Source organism: Sinocyclocheilus rhinocerous, unplaced genomic scaffold (genome assembly GCF_001515625.1).
Source record: "Sinocyclocheilus rhinocerous isolate Xijiao unplaced genomic scaffold, SAMN03320098_v1.1 scaffold749, whole genome shotgun sequence".
NCBI lineage: Eukaryota > Metazoa > Chordata > Actinopteri > Cypriniformes > Cyprinidae > Sinocyclocheilus > Sinocyclocheilus rhinocerous.
Window position 1 is genome coordinate 681,348 of NW_015653466.1, and position 14,586 is coordinate 695,933.

The 14,586-nt window shown below is 37.1% G+C and overlaps 1 protein-coding gene across 3 annotated transcripts in view; it reads left to right on the forward strand.

The window, feature by feature from the left end:
- Positions 1–569: 569 nt before the first annotated feature.
- LOC107715973 (UTP--glucose-1-phosphate uridylyltransferase) overlaps positions 570–14,586 on the forward strand; it is a 31,221-nt gene continuing 17,204 nt past the window's right edge. The window contains exons 1-4 of one of the 3 annotated variants that reach the window (XM_016522256.1): positions 570–587; positions 831–968; positions 7,318–7,451; positions 10,465–10,572. In XM_016522256.1, the coding sequence (XP_016377742.1) occupies positions 7,353–7,451; positions 10,465–10,572 (207 nt within the window). In that variant the 5' untranslated portion in view covers positions 570–587; positions 831–968; positions 7,318–7,352. Of the gene's footprint in view, positions 588–624; positions 969–1,592; positions 1,869–7,317; positions 7,452–10,464; positions 10,573–14,586 lie in introns of those variants that run through there. The other 2 variants (XM_016522255.1, XM_016522254.1) reach the window with 2 other exon arrangements.

The following is a 14,586-nucleotide window of genomic DNA, read 5'->3' on the forward strand; positions in this document are numbered from 1 at the left end:
GTCAGTCGTTTCCCATCATGCTTTTGGTCAGCGCAGTCGGTGGAGAGCAACTGCGCTCGACTGCACAATCCGACACAGCTGCCTCGCCGTCGCGAGAGTTTTTTGGCACACGTCAGCGTGACAGAGCAAGTCGGACATAACTCAGGACACTTTTCTAACCGGCATGCATCTCGCGGTGATCACCGGTGATCGGTTCTGCGCAGATTTTGCTCATCTCAAACAAGCCTAATTACATGCGCTGTACGAAAGAGTACTGATCGTTCTGTCCTGCAAGGTCATAGGACGTGGCCTTGCCGCCGGTGTTGCCAAATCTCGATAGAAAAACAAGCCCAAAATGTGCAATGTCTTTTCAATAATAAATAAGCGAGTGAATTATGCGAATACTCTTAACAAATCGCAACCCACCACAGCTTTTATTTGTAAGGGACTTTATTAAATGACAATCCACAAGTCAATTACAAGAGGACATGGCAACACTGCTGTCCGGCTACAGTCAGCCAATGAGATGCGCCGCTCTGAAATGCAGCGCTCTGATTGGTTACTGCCAGTTTACGTTTCCCTTTGGAATTAAATCTACTGCAGTGTTTGTAATAACTTGCATTTGTTTACTACATACATTTTTAAAAAAAGTTTCTGTTAGATCTTGTAATATGATCACATTTGAGTGTAAACTAATTCAGAATCACAGTTCATCAAGACAGAGTGTCACAATAATGACCATTTAAAAAAAGGAGGGTGACAAATGACGTAGCCCTATATAATGTTGGTTTCTAATCGGTTCTTTTAATTGAACGTATGATGTTCTGGACATTTTTAAACAATGTTTTTAGCGAAGCACTTCCGCAGTATTTCCGTGACCCCGCACTGCTGTTTCTGAGAGGAGAAAGTTGGTTGGTCAGAGAGGAAAACACGTCGCTGTTCCGGAACAAGCTCCAGCAGCTCCCCGACAGCATCTTCCAGTCCTCAGAGTAAGACACCTCTAATCTACTTTCACATTCGCTTTGCATTTATAATACTATAATGCCAGGGAACCACGTCCTCTGACGTGTTCCTAAACTCCTAAATCATGTCTAAAAGCGACGTTTTTTCGAAGCAAAGACATAACGTCAAGCGTCTGCTATACACATTACACATAGAGGAGAACGTCGCTGCGAAGTAAGCTAAGGGCGAAAATGCTGCAATAACGCGTACAGTCCGTACTAAATGATACCACTGTAGCGTTAGCCATCAACATTTCATCTCTTAGAATATGGTACAATAAAAACGTTCCATTCTCCCCCGCCTAAAGTTAACAAAACGGACCCTAAAAATCTTAGAAATGATCCTAAGACACAACCAGAATCGGGTGGACGTGATCGAGGAAGTGCGACTGGATTGTAATGTGACGTGTTGAATAATGACGGACCAAAGGGGCTGAGCACAAATGTATTTCCCACATATACACTCAGAGAGATACACGTAATTACTCCACCTTGTAATATAACACACCGTCTCTTTTGAGCAATAAATACACGCGCGAGTAAAGGTCGACGAGCCGTTCATTTATTCACCCTGCGTTACTCGATAGTCAGTGGGAGGAGAGAGAGGGAGAGGGAGGGAGAGAGAGGGAGAGGTGGTTCATTTTAAAGCGCGTGAACGCCAGAGGAAAGCACTCTTGAACAGAATGAGAGAATCGATCAGCTGACCTTCTGTCTCATTATTACTACTACCAATAAGCATCAAATCCCGTCAGGACTCTCTCTCTCTGTGTTGCTGGTTTTCCCATGATTTAAACGGGATTGGGGGAAAAGGGATTATTGTTGTAATATTTAAACGAACTGCATTTTATAGAGTTTAGAGGACAGAAACTATGTCGCTTTACGTTGAAGGTAAGAATGTTCATAAGTCCTGGTTTTGCTGTTTTATATTTGCTTATTATATTGGTTCTCTGGATATATCTTAATTAATTAGATGAGACTTACTGGTATCTAGTGATCAAACTGGATCTTACTGCACCATGTACAAGCTGTCAGTTGAATTCTGATGAGAGTGAGAGCTGAATGGACCCCTCAGTTACTGCTGACTGATACACTGGGAAAGTTGCAGAAATGGAAGGGTTTATAGAGAGTATTTTGAAAAACTCCAAACCTTACCAGACTGTCGGTCCATTCCTCGCTTTGGTTTGGCTGTCCGAGGTCTGGTTCGCTGACAGCTATTCATCTGGCCTGACAGTGTCTGTAATTTGAAGAGATTTTACATTAAACACGATTACAGGGGATACTTACTGAAGTTCTGTGACTGTTTGCGTTCAGCAGTGTTTAGGATGTACAGTGGGGTCCAAAAGTATGAGGTCACATTGAAAATCCAGGATTTGAAATCTAATTTAAATCTGGAAATTAAAAAAAAAAAGTTTTAGGACTTTGAAAATAATACAACGAAACATTGTGGCATACACTGTTCAAACATTTGGGCTTAGTAAGATTCGTTAATGGTTTTTAGTTTCCACAAAGGCTGCATTTATTTGTTCAAAAATACATTTAAAAACATAATACTATGAAATGTTATCTATTTAAATATATGTCAAAACGTTTTTCAGCAATAGTGTAAATCAGTGTTTCCCAACCGGGGTGCCGTCTGTCGAGAGCAGGGGTGCCGTGTAAAAAAAATCATTTTTTAATATTTTTAAATATTAATATCTATTATCAGCTATTATATAATATCCATTTCTGATGTCGCCAATAATTAGAGATGCACTGAAATTCCGGCTGCCGAAAATGAGTTCACCGCTCAGGTTTCACTTTCACATGGTGTGACGCTCTGCGTATTATCCCGCTCTATGCGTGTGCGCTCCGCTCAGTCGCTCACGGCCGATGTGAGTGATCCACTCGTATACCGTTCATGCTCATCGGAACAGCAAAGTCCACTCAAAAAATGAGCCGACAGGAAACATCGATGTAGTACAGTATTGTTTCTGTCTGCAATAGCCCTACTGTGTTGTAACAAGGTGTGGTAAATGGGCAACTCTGGTAACGCTGCCCTCTCATTCATTGATCTGCTAACCGGTATGCTCATGTGTCCTCTGATAATAATAGCTTTCTAGGATTAAACATTATTTGGATAATTGGTAAAAAAAAAAAAAAAAATCTCTTAATAGCCCTACTGTGTGTTAGACCTACCTGAAAAAAAAAAAAAAAATTATTTCATTTGTAGGCCTATCGTGATTTTTTTTTATTTGTGCTATCATTAGTAATTTCTTTATTTGTTCTTATTTTATTACTGACTGCTTACTTGTCATTTTTTATTCAATTCAAAGTTTTAAATCAAGCTATCTCGTGCTACTGCAACAAAATAACCCAGCTGTAAAATCAAAACTTTGTTTAATTACCATTATAACTAGCTATCTCACAATGTTTACATATGAATAAAAGCCTACATTAAAATCTATCATATAAATTGGTCTCTTCATTAGAAATTAGCCTACTGATTGCCACCATTGATAGACACATTTCTTTTTATAATATAAAAAATATCTGTATGACATTATATTCTGCAGTTCTTCCCTGCTGTACCGAATATCTATACTTTTCAAATTATCATATCGAAGTTAGAAATTCAAATATTGTGACAAAATTAATTTTGTAGGGTGCCACAAATTTGTTAAAATTTCCAAAGGGTGCCGCGACTAAAGAAAGGTTGGGAAACACTGATTTAGAAGACGAAAACCAAACAAAGTTAAGTCTGACACAGAGAAAGGGACCGATGGCCGGCCAGCCGGGGTTCGTCTTTATTTAAATTTATGTGTGTGTACTTCTAACATGTTTGGTTGGTAAAATAAATGTTGTAAATTCAAATCAGAGCGTCTTCCGTGTCTGGAATGGATGTATTCTTGAGTCTATAAGGTAACAATAATATAATAAGATAACCTTGTTTGAAATGGGTTTGGCTAAAAGAAAATTTTGGTTTCGTCTATACTACTAGGTACTTATACTATATTGACTGGGTTAAATAGAATTGCATTTCTAAAAAGAGACTAAAATACAATTTTCATTGACTAAAACTAGACTAAATGTCATCAGTTTTCGTCGACTTTAATTACCATTATAACTAGCTATCTCACAATGTTTACATATGAATAAGAGCCCACATTAAAGTCTGTCATATAAATTGGTCTCTTCATTAGAAATTAGCCTACTGATTGCCACCATTGATGGACAAATTTTTTTTATAATATCAAAAATATCTGTATGACAGTATATTCTGCAGTTCTTCCCTGCTGTACCGAATATCTATACTTTTCAAAGTATCATATCGAAGTTAGAAATTCAAATATTGTGACAAAATTAATTTTGTAGGGTGCCACAAATTTGTTAACATTTCCAAAGGGTGCCGCGACTAAAGAAAGGTTGGGAAACACTGGTGTAAATCATTAAGAGGATTCTGCTCCATTTATGAGTCACTATCAAATAAACCAGTTTGTGAAACTGATCATGTGAACTCCTTTGTACACTTTGTTCTTTCTTCCTCAATATGCTCTTTGGATCATTCTCAAGTCATGCTGGAGAACAGGATCATCTCATTTAACACTTTTAAACGTGCAGTTTGAGCTTGAGCGCTAACTAAGGTCATTAAAGCAAAAGAGTGACATATAAATGTACATTTTCAGTAAAATTCTTATGCTAATAAAATTATTTGTAATAAAAGCATTGAAGCATGGAGCATTTTCACCAGTGGTTTCAGACTTTTGGACCCCACTGTATTTAGTCCTTCTGTGCAGTGTCCGGTTGCCCTTTGACCCATGTGGAACACGTCTAATGACAGCAGCTTTTTGAGAGTTTATGGCTCTAAAGTAGCTGAGCACTCTTCTTTTCCATGTTTTCTTTGCTGTGAATGAAGAACACCTTTCTACACACATATAGAAATGATCTGTATATGTGTCGGTAGAATAATTTGAAAATGGCATGCAACAATATACACTGCAAAACACTGCAAAAGGCACCATTCTGAGAGACTAGAAATGTGCAAATGTAGAGCTGTTTACTGAGCTATTTCTACCTGAACTCACCCTTAAAAGTTACTCTTGTTGGTTTAACCTAATGTCAGGTTGATTCAGTAGTATGAGTTTTATTTTATTAGTATTAAATATTTTTGACTTGTGTAAAACCAATGAATTCAGATTTTTAGCACATAAAGTACATCTGAAAAAGTACATAAAGTTATCTGACGATTTTTGTTTTACAGTGTACCTTTACAAAATACTCCCAAGGTGTAACTGTGCTAGTAGTATCATAGTTCTTGCATCACTCCATTCTTTCTTCTCAAATGAGAACATGTATTGAAACGCAAATCAATATTTTATGTCCTTTTATTTATTTAGTTGGTAATTAGCTGTGTAAATGGAATAATGTACAGTCAGCCGGTCTTCAATACAAAATAACCTCTGCTCATCCTGTTAGCTGACTGTGCATTATCACTGCCTTTTTTAACTCCGGTTCCTCCAGAGGGACATATCTGTATTGTGAATCACTGTGAATAACAGTGTCTGCTCAGGGACTAAATAACTGACCAACAGCCCAATAAACTATAAATTAAAGTCAAGCCACTGTTTATATTTATTTGTAGGTAGTAAGGCTGGTGTGTTAGACAATGTAAGAGCTTGTTGCACTGGACAGTGCTTTCAGCATTCAAAATCACAAATACAAATTCTGAGAAAAACAGAAGTGGTTTAATTTTTAAAGTGCCAGCTAGGGGGCGATATATAGGCAAAAATTCATATCTGTATTTTTTGGCCGATTTGCGATATACGGTATATATCTCGGTATTTTTGTTTTTGTAATATTTAATATACAGTATATTTCACATACCACCCAATGTTGTCCAACAAAACAATACGTATTAAAGGCTCTGAAAACAAATGAAGTTAATGTAACCGTGTAAGCCTATATGATGTGCAAAAAAGGGTTAAAACTACATTTCATTCTAACATTATAACATTGCAATCTAAAAACAAAAATAATGCTTTTAAAGCAGATGTCAAATTTACTAAACTAAAAATGAAAATGAATAAAAGCAAAAGCACAGACTTGTATTAGTCTATTTTGATTAGGCTACCTTATTACAGTTAGTGCTATCATATAAATACACTTACTTGTAGGTTTAAAATTCTACATATGTCACATTTATTGTCCAACTACAAATATTTCAGCGAAATTAATATTTTAGTCAGAGTTATTGCGCTCCTATTTCATTGAGCTCCGTCTGTTTGGCGGCGCTCGTTCCAAACGAAGTCTGTGAAGTTTAGCGGAGAATCGCAAAGCAGAAGGCTCATGCACTTCTGACAGCAAAATGGAAATATTTCCATGACTTTCTAACATTTACAGACGGAGGATATACATGTGAAATGTAAGTTATGCATTAAGGAAAACAGCACATCTCAAGCACATTAAACAGCGCGTCTCTGTCAGGGGCACACGCAGCCTTTCTGTCAGAGCCGCTTTAAACTGAAACTATCAACTATCTTATGAATTTTTTTTTTAAGCCCTTAATATAAAGCTTGTCACATGTTTAGAACAAACTGGATTATGCACTTTCTCCGCAGCAGCTCAGTCCTCCGTTATATTTTTCAGTTGCGCTCGTATCAAACTACTGTATATCGATATAAACAGTATTGCTTCATACCATATCGCTTATAAAGAATATATTGATATACCATACAAACTCGATATACCGCCCGGCCCTAGTGCCAGCTGACACTGTCATTTACTGGATTTTAAGTGTCGCATGCCTGGAAGAATGTTAGCAGATACATTTTTGGCACACTGGCAGGAGAATGAATTAAATGGGTGCATACCAATGAAATGTGGTCGAGCAGGATTCAATCAGGTAGTCAAAGCTGTGGCACACAAGGAAGCGCACTTGCTCGTGACATAAGAGCTGTTGTCTTAAGGACATTTTTAAATATTTTTTAAGGAAATGTATTTAAAGTTTCAACACACCGACTTCATTGATACTATTGAAACTATCAAAATAACAGTTTGGGAATTATGTAGGGACCTATATATTTTAGTGTCTTGGTCAATTTATATTTGTCTACAAAACAAGTATTCAAGTAGCTTCAAGTATTTAAGCATAAGACATTAGATCAAAAGGTTTTTAATGCTTAAGAGAAACATAAATTCAATCACTTTTGACCTGTACTGGTAGGTTGTTCATCAGCCTGCTACAGATTTCTTGCTGGAAAACTGCTCACTGAACTGTCTTTTAAGAAGGTCAGGAAGTTTTTCTTTTATTGTAAAGTTAATGTGAAAACTTTTAAAATTAAGGTTTTGGTTTTAATCGTAGGTCTGAGTAAAGGGTTACAGAGCAACACCAACAGGATGGCTCAGTTTCAGGAAGTGATGCGACAGCAGCTGGAGAGCTCTATGTACGCCGAACTGGAAAAACTCGTGAGCACAGCCAAAGGCGCAGAAGCTGAGGTGAGATGCAAGCTCACAAACAATTAAACACATTTTTAAAAATTCAGCTAACTGATTTACCTTTTTATTACAATAATGATTTATGTACACTACCATTCAAAAGTTTGGAGTCTGTGTGATTTTTTTCAATGTTTTTAAAAGAAGTCTTGTACAATAAAAACAGTAATATTGTGTAATATTATTATGATTTAAAATAACTATTTTCTATTTTAATATATTTTAAAATGTAATTTATTCCTGAGATGGCAAAGCTGAATTTTTAGCAGCCATTACTCCAGTCTTCAGTGTCACATGATCCTTAAGGCTAATATGCTGATTTTGCGCTCAAGAAATATTTCTTATTGAGGAAACCATAATATATTTTCAGGATTCTTTGATGAATTGAAAGTTCAATATGACAGCATTTGTCACTTTCAAAAAATAAATCTTACTGACCTCAAACTGTTGAATGGTAGTGTAGATCAGGAACATATAATGGTTTCAGCATCATGCAAAAGTTTTTAGTTACTTATATGATTGTAGAAATGATCTATTCATCGTCAGCCATGATTCCTCAACTTATTCCACAAGTGAAAGGAGGATGTACTTGGGGGATTACTGAGATAAAGCGAGTAGTTTTTGGTTGGTAATGTGATCTCAACATGTCAGATCAGGAGGCGATCCTGCTCCATGTAAAACAAAACTGTTCTTATTAGACTGCTGTCATGACTGGAATTTTATTCTCAAGTGAGCGTACATCATTTTAAACACATTTTTCGAAAAGTACACTAATTTCTTTATGTGTAGAACTTGTTAATGAGATGAACAATTTCTGCATGCACTTTTAATTAGAAATAGAACTCATAATTTATTCGTTATAGTCTCTCAGTCTCAGTGCACATTAGAATGAAGAAGGGAGCAAAGATAAAAAATGAGAGGGACCTTCTTTAGGTGCCATCTGAGTGCAGCAGCTGCTGAATGACGTGCCAGTGTGACAGGAGAGATTTCATTGCACTGCTGAGCTGATGTTTAATTAGTCTCACCATGAGACTAGCTTCGACATGATGCATCTTCTCTCTTCAGCCCCTACCCACTTCCTTCTGTTCATTTTTTCCCCCTTCCTTCATTTTCCTTTTTTCACCAAATGTCTCCGTTTTGAGTCAATTTGAGAAGGTCAGAAAGCAAAACTCTGAGCTGCTTGGCGATCCCCCCCAGTATTTCCTCAGCACCATATGGTAATAATCAGGCTTAGCCGTCATCACAGTGACACATACTGACCGCTTGTGTCCCTCCCTCTCCATTACACACAGACTCCCGTAATCCCACCCAAACATTTACTGCCAAATGACGTACTAAAATCCACACCCTGCTAGCTCAAATAAAGTATGATAAGGAGATGTGAAGATGTCGTCAGATTACAGTTTACATAGTTGCACCTCTTTTATGAAGACATCCACATGTATGCCTATAAACTGTCACTCTACCATCTATTGTAGCCAAGTAGAGATATTGTAGTTAAGTAGAGATGTCAAAAGCACCGTTACTTCATCCACACATGGATTCTAAAGTAAAGTAACATTATCTGTACCGTTTTCTGATTCATAAGCGGCTGCTTTTGACTCTCACATGAATATTTGTGTGTGCACTGTGAATCAAATCGTAACAATTGCACTTCTTGGTCAAAATGCTAGGTGAATTAAATATAAACCTAGTCAGTTAAGTTAATGTAAAAAGCCAGGGGGAAAAAATGGATATGTGTCAAAATACTAGATCTGTGGATTAGCCAGACAGTGAAATACATTCTTATAGACCTGTTGCTGTTTTATTATTAAAATATTAATTTTATTTCGATATTCAATCAATATTATTTGTTTGATTAATATAAATTTATTTCTGTAATATAAATGTATGTACATGTAAATATATGTTTACTACTGTTCAAAAGTTTGGGGTCAGTAAGATTATTTTAATTGTTTATTAAATAAGTCTCTTATGCTCATAAAGGCTGCGTTTATTTGAAGAAAAATACAGTAAAAACAGTAATATTGTGAAATATAATTACAATTTATACATTTTTTATATATTTTGACATGTATTTCTTTGATAGCTGAATTTTCAGCAGCCATTACTCCAGTCTTCACTGTCATGATCCTTCAATTATGATCTGATTTGTATATTTATTTTGATTATATTACATTGTTATCATCTTTTTCAAAATAGTTTTTAAATAAAGGTTAGTTTTACTTAAATAGTTTTGGTTTTGGGAATCAATACATTTCACTGGCAATGGGATCAACTACGGAAATGTCAGTATTGTGACAACCCTAAATCTATATTATTTGCTAAATGCATTTCATTAAGTGCCACTTAATACTACTTAAGTGTTAACTGTTTTTCTCTTTGGTCAATATTGCCTCACAAGCTTCTTTCCAGGTTTATTTATCAAAGTTGCACTTTGATTAGAGTGCAGAGTTATTGAACTTTAAATTCTCAGCAGGCACAGGGAGTTTATGGATTTTCATCAAACAGGTTTTATTTTTAATGATGTGCACAGTGAGAGGCCTGAGGACCCAGTGATCTTTCACAGCAGGGTGTTAATTATTTCACAAGCCTTTAGGAGTTTTAATTGCCAGACTATACAGAACAAGATTAGAAAGTTATGCTGGCAGGTTGTTTTTTATGTTGAAAAAATGTGGGTTTTTTTGTTTTGTTTTGCAGACTAGAATCATAACAAATGTGTGATTCAGTGGAGGAAGGTGACAGCCGATGCCCTTTAAAAATGTTAATGTAAAAAATCTAAGAAAAAAAAAAAACTAAAATATTTAAAGGCAAATGTAAAAGTTTAAGTACTGATGATTAAAAATGCATATTGACTGACCGCTATTATAAAAATGTCTTGGATAGGCCTAGTGATGCATAATCTGCCAAAATATCTAGAGGTTGAGTTTAAATGACTGAAAATTATTGGTTTCTCAGAAGGCGAAAAAGTAAGGACCTTCCTCAATAATAAATGTTTGGCTGCTCTCTTCCTCAGGTGTCTAAGAAGGACTTTGAAGGCTTTAGGAAGTTATTCCACCGATTTCTGCAGGTGAAGGGACCTTCAGTAGAGTGGTCAAAAATCAACAGGCCCCCTGAGGACTCGGTAAGATAAGCAACACAGGCCTAATTCTTACACTCACTCATATTACACTCATATTATTAATTTAATTTGATTGTAGACCTATAAACTGAATATGCAGAGAAAGTAAAGCTTAATGTATCTATACACACTTCAAGCATTAAAACAGACAGATGGGCAGTACTCAGTCAGAACCTCTGCTTTGAGTCTCATGTGTGGGCATTAGTGTTGCCTTAGGCTCTGGGAATTAGCCAGCTGTGATTAAAAGCTGCCCACATTCCAGCATGAATGAATGCGCATGACATTCATACACTTCTAGTATTCAAAGTTTATGGGTCCAGTTAGAGTTACAGTATTAACCTGTAGATAGACCTAGTATGAATGATTGTGTGTGTGCAAGGAAAATTATAAATAAAGCTTCAAAATTGATTTGTCTGTGGGCAAGGGAGGGTGTAAGGGAAGACACACCATGAACAAAAGTGTCTCCTAATTTGATTTGGCTGTGTTGTGTTTGTGTTTCACATAAAGTATCCAGTGTCAGTCTGCTTTCCTATGGGTCTGTGATGATTATGCAATGTTCTCTAAGAACTAGGGGTGCTCCGATCAGGATTTTTGAGGCCGATCACCAATCGCTGATCACAGGCCATCTCACGATCTCGGCACTGCAGCAGATGCACCGCTCCTGAATGCACCGCAAACGGAGTAATGTGAACCTGCCGTTATGTGTGTGTGCTGCGAGCAGTAGCCCCTCACTGCATAACACAAGATCCAGGGGATCCACATCTAGGGGGTGGATATTGGTAGGTTTAGGGGTTGAGATGGGTGGGTTTAGGGATCAGGGGGTGGAGACGGGTAGGTACGCGGTGATTCACTCACGCTGTTTGAGAAATTACATCTCACAAGGTATTCAAATTACTTTATTAAAAGTTATTATTATTAAAATTAAAAGTTATTTAAAGGGGTGGTTCATTGCGATTTCACTTTTTTAACGTTAGCCTGAATACTGTTCCTTACGTCCCCCTGCTCTGCACACGCTCTGCATCTCTCCCTCTCTCTCTCTCTCTCTCATTCAGCTCACCTCCAACAATGAACTATATTAACGATGCCGTTGTTTACAATACAACCGGAGCACATGCCGCTGAGGCGAGAGGCGGGACGCTTAGACGCGCACTAGAGGTGGTTTAGCCAATCACAACACACTGGACTAGCTAACCAATCAGAGCCCATCGCCTATTTCTGAGGGAATGGAAATGATCAGCGTGTTTCTCAGAGAAGGGACAGAGCGGTGTGGAATAAAGGTAAATTATGTGAAAAAGAATGCGTTTTTAAAAAAACGAAGCATTAGCACATGTTAGACTGCACCCCATAAACACAATCAAGCCTAGAAAAAAAACAGTGAACCACCCCTTTAATGAAGAAATATGAAGGTGAGTACCTCACCTTCAGCATTATAGCCTAATTATTTCACCCGCGCTGGACAGAGACTGAGATGGTGCCACTGCATGTCATGCCAAACCTCTCACGGCAGCGTCATCAGCTTGAGTGAGATCAGCCTTTTCAGAGACCGCCGATCAATCATCCCAACACGATTATCGGCCGATAGTGATCGGTAGCCGATCAATCGGAGCACCCCTACTAAGAACCAGAAACCAGAAATGAGGAACCACATGCTGACTGTACTATGAAACTGCGTGTGGAATGTTTGATACTATAGTCTGCACCATATAGCCAGGTTATCTGAGCAGGATATTAAATGCCTTGCTCCAGAAATTACTGTTTTAACCACACTTACAAGACAAGCACTGAAACCAAGCTCCCTCCAACTCCTTCCAGACTTAAAAGAGTGAAGTTGACAGACCTTTGTGTGTATGTGTGTGTGCATGTAAATTTAAGGATATTTGGAGAAGGTGAGGTTGTTACATAGAAGAGAAATTCCTGCAGTTCTGCATTATGTACAGTAAATGCTGTAATATGTTTGGCTGGGACGTTGGGACTTTAGGGATGGGCTGTCTGTGTTTTCTCTCATTGTAACTTAAGGGTGTGTCATTGAGTGTATCCACATGTAAAACTTTATTTGACAAAAAATGCTAATTCACTGTAAACATCTGCTGGGTGTATAAAGGCTAACCAGTCCTCGTCTGTTGCCACATAATGTCTGGATCCTGCGACATCACGTCTTATGTTTGCTGTAATAATGACAAGTGTTGTCCCAGTAGATATATTATACCCAAGATAAGTGGCTGATTGACTTGTTTGTGGTATAAAAAGGTAATTATTGGAACTTTTATCAGGAACGTTTTACCCACATTTTATGTTGAGTTCATCATGACATTTCACGTCCTTTCTCTCCCACCCAAGCCCACTTCAAAATCCTGATTAGCTCAGCAGCTTTTTTTTTAAATACATATAAAAAATACATTTATTTGTTTTTATAAATTGTATATAGAATATGTGAACTGCTTTAATATAAAATGGTTTTACATTAGCATCAGAAAAATACATTTAGATTTTTATATTATCCAATTTACAACAACTATATAAAAAATGTACAACAATTAATTTATTATGATTGCAATTTTCAGTAATATATAATGTAACCCAGTAATAACTGTATTCATATCAAACACTTAAGCAGGAAAATTATATATATTTAAAAACATTACTTAATTTTTTTTATAGTTTTCATCCCATTCTAACTTTCCAAGACGATCACAAGACATTCTTGGTGACATATTTAAATCAGCAAAATCACTAACAACTGTGTTCAATCACAGAAAAAAAAAGTTTCTGTTTGCAAGACATAAATAGGCTACATTGTTGACAAAGGTAAGCTGTATTGAGAATGCTGCACTGGTCCCAGGGCATCATATTTTCGAGCACTATGTGCTGGGAAAGAATTCCTAAATAAAGTGTTTCATAATTTTCAAGGTTTCAGAAGGTTTCAGAAACCTTCTAGTTCAAGACTTCTCGCCTCAGTTCATTACAGTAAATAAATACTCCAGAATCCAGATTTAAAAATGCTCTGCATACTAATTAATGTTCTCAATGTAATTTTTAGCCTCTTATTACCTCTATGAACCTTTAAATACTGCCATCAGCCTCTCTTTCTGCAAGATGGAGAAGCTCTTCTAATGTGCTTATGATGCAATCAGACTTGGAATTGTGGCTTTCTGACTGCGCTAATGAGACTGTGGTCTTGTGATGCTGTGGGATCTTTGAGAGGTTTTATTTTTGTGGTGTGTGTGATCATGAATGTGTGAACCGGTATTGTTGAGTTTTAAGCAACTGGAATGTGGCTGACCCAGAAACAATGTTTAAACAATCTGATTCAACCTGTGCACCAGGTTTAGATAAAGGATTCCTACCCTTGATTTGAAGCTCTGGGCCCGTATTTATCAAGTCTCTGAGAATTACTCTCAAGAACGTTGCTAAGAATTGACTTAAGTGTAAAAAAATTCTTGGCTCAAAGCTGTGCTTAAAAGTTAGTTATCAAGCGTCTCAGTCGTAATTTAAGTGAAGTGTAGGACTAAATCTTAAGTGTCAGTCTTAGAGTTGATTCATGACACTTTGCTGTGGCACAAAGGGATTTTGGATGACGAAATATGCATGGACCAATCACTGAATAGACTTCCTTATTTTAAGAATATTCTCAGATAAATTCACATTGAATGGTTAAATTCCTAATAGGAGTTTACATTCAACACACATTTGACAATAAAGAATTTTCAAGAGAATACATTATGGTAAGGAAACAAATCCAATAATCCCCAGCTGCAGAACCCTTACGTCACAGCTATGCTTAGTAAGAAAACTTTTGCTCCGCCCACTTCCGGCTTGACGCTGATGGCCTGGCGCTGCTGTCCTGATACTGCTGTGAGTCTGTGACATAAGGGTTCTGCAGCTGGATGTATCTCGGTGAGTAGCCGTGATCAGCTCTGGTAACTCGCCGCAGACGTGTGCAGTGTAAATAAGGGGTAAGAGATTTATTCATGATACAGTGTAGGTAGCTTCACTGATTATAACGGGAGTGTTTTTAAA